Here is a 5,819-nt window from a genome sequence, read left to right on the forward strand (position 1 = left end):
GGGAGGAGGAGGAGGAAGAAGAAGGAAGAGGAGAAGGAGATAGAAAAAGAAGGAGAAGGAAGAAGGAGGAGCAGGAGGAGGTGGAGGAGGATGAAGAAGGAGGAGGAGGAGGCGGAGGAGGAGGAGGAGGAGGAGGAGGTGGAAGGAGGAGGAGGAAGAGAAGGAAGAAAAAGGAGGAGGAGGAGGAAGAAGAGCAGGAGGAGGCGAAAGAAGAAGAAAGGAGGAGGAAGCGGAGGAGCAATAGGAGGATGGAGGAGGAGGAGGAGGAGGAAGAAGAAGAAGGAGGAGGACGAGGAGGAAAAGGAGAAGGAGAAAGAAGACGGAGGAGGAGAAAGGAGGAGGAGGAGGAGGAGGTGGAGGAGGAAGAAGAAGAAGGAGGAGGAGGGAAAAGGAAGAGGTGGAAGGAGGAAGAAGGAGGAGGAGGAGGAGATAGAAGAAAAAGGAGGAGGAGGAGGAGGAAGGAGGAGCAGGAGGAGGTGGAGGAGGACGAAGAAGAAGGAGGAGGAGAAGGGGGAAAAGAAGAAGGAGGAAGAAGATGGAGGAGGAGGAAGAGGAGGAAGGAGGAGAAGAAGGAGGAGGAGGAGGTGGAGGAGTATGAAGAAGGAGGAGGAGGAAGAGGAGGTGGAAGGAGGAGGTGGAAGGAGGAGGAGTAAGAAGAAAAAGGAGGAGGAGGAGGAAGGAGGAGCAGGAGCAGGAGAAAGAAGAAGAAGGAAGAGGAGGAAGCGGAGGAGCAAAGGAGGATGGAGGAGGAGGAGGAGGAGGAGGAGGAGGAAGAAGGAGGAGGAGGAGGTGGAGGAGGAAGGAGGAGGAGGAGGAGGAGGAGGTGGAGGAGGAAGAAGAAGAAGGAGGAGGAGGAGGAAGAGGTGGAAGGAGGAGGAGGTGGAGGAAGAAGGAGGAGGAGGAGAAAGAAAAAAAGGAGGTGGAGGAGGAAGGAGGAACAGGAGGAGGTGGAGGAAGATGAAGAAGAAGGAGGAGGAGGAGGAAGTGGAAGGAGGAGGAGGAGTAAGAGGAAGAAAAAGGAGGAGGAGGAGGAAGGAGGAGCAGGAATAGGAGGAAGAAGAAGAGGAGGAAGAAGATGAGGAAGAGGAGTAAGACGTAGAGGAGGAAGAAGGAGGAAGAAGAGCAAGGAGGAGGAGAAAGAGAAAGAAGAGGAAGACTAAGAGGAAAAAGAGGAAGTATAAGAGGAGGAAGAAGAAGAGGAGGAAGAGGAGGGAGAAGAGGAAGAAGAAGAGGAGGAATTAGAAGTGGAAGAAGAAGAGGAGGAAGAGGAAGAAGAGGAAGTATAAGAGGAGGAGGAAGAGGAAGGAGGAGGAAGAAGAGGAGGAGGAAGAGGAAGAGGAGGAAGAAGAGGAGGAAGAAGAGGAGGAAGAGAGGAGGAAGAAGAGGAGGAGGAGGAAGAAGAGGAGGAGGAGGAAGAAGAAGAGAAAGAAGAGGAAGAGGAAGAAGAAGAAGAAGAAGGTGGGGGCCGGATGGAAGAGGCAGCAGAATTTAACCCACAGGTGCATACCCTACATATAGAAGCAGCAGCACAGAGAAGAATCAGAGTGGATTCCAGTTCCAGCTCTCTATTCACTAGCTATGCCTCAGCCATGCATTTTCTCATCCCTTAAACTGGGATTAACACCTATTAGAACATTAAGAAGAAAAAAATGTGAAGGTTTCTCTACATGTGCAGATCTTGTGCAAATAAAATAAAGTGGGACATTCTTTCCTATAGCCTCAGGAAATGCTCAGGTATTTCCTGGAAAGAGAAAACTCCCTTGCTGTTATTTGAGATGCACTGGTCCTAAGAATGTCCATGTCCTGGTGATTGATGCTTGTTTTCCTCCTTGCTGCCCAATACTAAATGGAGTTAAGAACCAGGTCATCTGGATTTCTCCTTCTTAGTTCCAGAGAATGAAACCCTTTACCAAGTTTAAGAGACTCTAAAAGCACTGAATGGTTTTTAGAGTCACTGGGAAGAACTGCTGGACAAAAGCAATGTTTGAATAAAAGGGATTGTAGCATCTCCATTTTTCTCAGGAGAAAGACAAGAATACAAGATAATTTTAAGTTGTAGAACTACCTTGTGTAGAGGGATGCAACAAATGATTTGGGGCAGGAGTATACTAGGCCCTAAAGATCTTCTTCAGTCAGTTATACTTTGTAATTTGTCACTGTGATATTTTGGGGAGAAAGGGCTTGCCTCCATAAGATACTGTATCAGCAACCTAAACTCTTACTTTGCAATCCCCAAATCCGCAAATCTCTATCCTGAGAACTATCCAGGCAGGTGGGCAGAAGATAGAAAAAAGGCCTATATTATTTTGTTCAAATTTGATTTTCATCTCAAAACTAGACATTGAAAACTATTCAAAATCATATTCTTAAGTTAAGAGTGATATGTTAAAGATCGTCATCATCTTTGATTTTTCCAACATTTCCAATAGAACAAATAAACCCCAACTCTTAAGAAAGGTGGAAAATGGGTTCCTGTTAGGGAGAAATATACAAACAGGCATGCAGGCAGCAGGCAGACAAACAGGCTTTAAAATTATTTTAAAGGAAAACCCTCCACTGACTATTTGCACTATGGTTCTAATAGAAACATAAGGCCAAGCATGAACATAATATAATGAATATTTAAAAATAAAATAAGCACTCCACACTGAGTTGAGAGTACAGTTGACTTGCAGACAATTTAATAAGCTGTAAATGACTAAGAAGAAAGCAAATACTTGATCCTCCTGTTGTGACCATGCAGGTGGCTATGCTGGTGATAATGTCAAAAAAGCTAATGCACCAGCTTCTGGTCAAAGTGGAAGCCCATGAACTTTTTTCTTATAAGGAAGACATCAGACAGACTTTTGACCCAGACGAAGCAAGCATGTGAGCAGATGGGAATAAGGGAAGTCACAGACTAAATACCTTCATCAGCAGAAGCAGTCAAGTGGGAAGACTCAAAAACAGCACTGTCAGTTTCAGGACATGGGGAAGAGGCCAAAATCTCAGGGCTCTTGAGCAGAGACACTCGCTGAGAAGGTGCTGGGAACAACTCTGGCTCTTCTGTGGAGGTGAAGAAGTGACTGTTCTTTTCACCTGAACCCTTGGAGGCCACAGAATTCTCAGACAATGAGGTCTCTGCCATGGGACCCCCAAGAGACGATGGTGAAGGGCCCAAGGGGGAGGCAGCATCCATCACAAAATGGTTCCCCCTAGTCCCCACTTTTGGCACCTGGAGGGGTAAATCCGGCATTTGCTGCTGCACACACAGGGGGTTAATCCAGGCAGCTTTGTGCCTCGTGACCCTGATGTCTACTTGGCAAAGACGGTGGTCAGTGTCCAGGATACTGGGTGAGCTGCCAGTGTCATGACTGATCCCTTCCCAGAGGTCCGCAGGAGAATCCCGCCGGCCTACTGACTGTGACACCATCCTTCCAGGCTTGAAGCTGGTGTGAATCAGTTCAGAACAGACAGGAGTCCTCTGATGACTGTGGTACGCCCTGATCAGTTCTCTGAACTCACCACATGGCCAGCTGGAGGTCTGAAGAGCTCGCCTGCAATGAGCAAGAATCATTCAAGATAAGAAGTAAGAGTTTGATCAGTTTTGATTTCATGTATTGTAAGGAGACAAAAACCAAAAATTTAAGTTTGTGCTTTGCTCTATACAACAAGGTAAATTCCTCAAAGTAAAAAAAAAAAAAATACTAAATAAATCAGCCATAAAATTTATAGCAAACCTGTAGGGCTTGACACTGGTTTGCAAATTTTGTAAACCATAAAAATAATTGAAGCAGCAACAAAGATCAACCCAAAAAAGTGTAAAAATAAACTCCATATCAAAATTATTCCAATAACAAAAATAAGAAAACTACTGCTCACTTTTTTTCTTCGGTACTGGGGATTGAGCTCAAGGTCACTGAGCCACTGAGCCACATCCCCAACCCTATTTTGTATTTTATTTAGAGACAGGGTCTCAATAAGTTGATTAGTGCCTTGCTTTTGCTGAGGCCAGCTTTGAACTCACCATCCTCCTGCCTCAGCCTCCAGAGCCGCTGGGATCACAGACGTGTGCCACAGTGCCCAGCTTACTGCTCACTTTTAAGCTCAGTGTTTAGCTTCAGTAAATGATCTGATGAATAAAACTTAGAGAACGGCACAAATAAGAAGCACTCCTGTCACTTTAATCACAGGTCTGGCAAACTGTTTCTCTTTACTGTTTTCCCACCGTCCTTGGCATTGTGAAGTTAAAGCAACCTTCAACAGCAAAAGTAACTCCAGCAAAGGAAAAGCCTAGAGACAAAAGGAGTAGGTCTAGATAAGTCTAGTCCAAATGAAGGGTGGTATAGCACACGCCGAGTGGTGGGTCAATTCCAGGGCATTAAATACCAACACTACATCCATCTCCACTCCACTCCAGGCTGGCATATCCCACTGCCTACTTGACATCTGTCCAGGGTATCTCAACTCGATAAAACTGATTCACCCCCCAAAATCTGCTCCTCCCTGCTTTCCTCATCCCAGGAAACACACGCCCCACTTGTGATTCTCCTCTCTGCTAGGTCTCCAACTGCAATCCATCAGCTATGCTCCCACCTTCTTCTGTTACTCTTCTTCCACCTGGACATCCAGCCATACTGCCCACTGGGCTTTCCTGCTTCTCCTCTTGCCCATCTATAGCTAAAGGTATTCAGAGAGATCTTTCATAAATCTACACCGGCAGCTCCTTTCCCTAAATAAAATTCCCCAGTAGCCTCCCATCAAATCTGGGTCAAAATCATACTCCTTACCTCATCCTTAAGACTTGACATAATTCTGTCCCTGCAGACCACTTTCACATATCTTCACCGAGTCTCCGTAAGTCCTAACCACACAGCAAGCTCTGGAACTCCAGAGACACACGACTCTAGTTCCCTCTGCCTGAAATGCTCCTCCTCCAAATGATTACTCACATCTGGGTCTCTCTTGTCATGCATGCCATGGTTTCTGAATTTACTTCCTCAGAGAAGTCTTTCCTAACTGCCAATGTAAAGGCATTTCCCTGTTCTCTCCCCATCACATCACCCTGTCTAGTTCACATCACAGGAGGACTCACTTCCTGTCTTTTCTCACCTCTGCCCCTGCCTGACGGGAAGCTCCAACAGAGCAAAGGCCTTGTCTGTTCTCCACCAGTTTGCATCTCCCACACCTAGAGTTGCTTACAGGGCTCAGTTAACATTTACAGACAAAATGACACCATCCACCAGAGTGGAAATTAAGTCAGTAGACAGAAGATCTCTGTGTAGAAACAACTCTTCTATTATTGGGAAAAAATTATTCATACAGGGCTGGGGTTGTAACTCAGTGGTACAGTAGTGCTTGCCTGGCATGTGTGAGGCACTGGGTTCAAGCCTCAGCACCACATAAAAATAAATAAAGGTATTATGTCCATCTACAATTAAATAAAAGTTAAAATAAAGTAAAAACAGAAAAAAATTAACACATTTTTTAAAAAAAGAATTATTCATACAGGGATAGAAGTGAATCCATGCTTCCTACAGATATGAATTTTTTCTTATCCAATGCTTATATGGATAACAGATTAAATATCCCAGAGGAAACTACATATGAAAATTGTTCTTAAAAGTTCTTGGGTTTTCTTTATTTGCAAACCCTGTATTCTAGATCATTCCTTTTGGAGTAATACAGATAAAGATACACACACACACACACACACACATATTTGTGTATATATACACATACACACATGCACACACAAATACATATATATCTCCTGAAAACATTGCACAAGCCCCAAGTCACCATTTGCAAAATATCACAGGATGAGGGCACCTATGTCA

The 5,819-nt window shown here is 44.9% G+C and overlaps 1 protein-coding gene across 1 annotated transcript in view; it reads right to left on the reverse strand.

Moving 5' to 3' along the window:
* Positions 1-5,492, reverse strand: part of Rubcnl (rubicon like autophagy enhancer) — a 19,424-nt gene extending 13,932 nt beyond the window's left edge. The window contains exons 1-2 of the mRNA XM_078015923.1: positions 4,007-5,492; positions 2,908-3,536 (exon numbers count right to left, since the gene is read on the reverse strand). Coding sequence (XP_077872049.1) covers positions 2,908-3,412 — 505 coding nt within the window. The 5' untranslated portion in view covers positions 3,413-3,536; positions 4,007-5,492. The remainder of the gene's footprint in view (positions 1-2,907; positions 3,537-4,006) is intronic.
* Between the last annotated feature and the right edge of the window lie 327 nt (positions 5,493-5,819).

The sequence above is a fragment of the Ictidomys tridecemlineatus genome, chromosome 6, assembly GCF_052094955.1.
Source record: "Ictidomys tridecemlineatus isolate mIctTri1 chromosome 6, mIctTri1.hap1, whole genome shotgun sequence".
NCBI lineage: Eukaryota > Metazoa > Chordata > Mammalia > Rodentia > Sciuridae > Ictidomys > Ictidomys tridecemlineatus.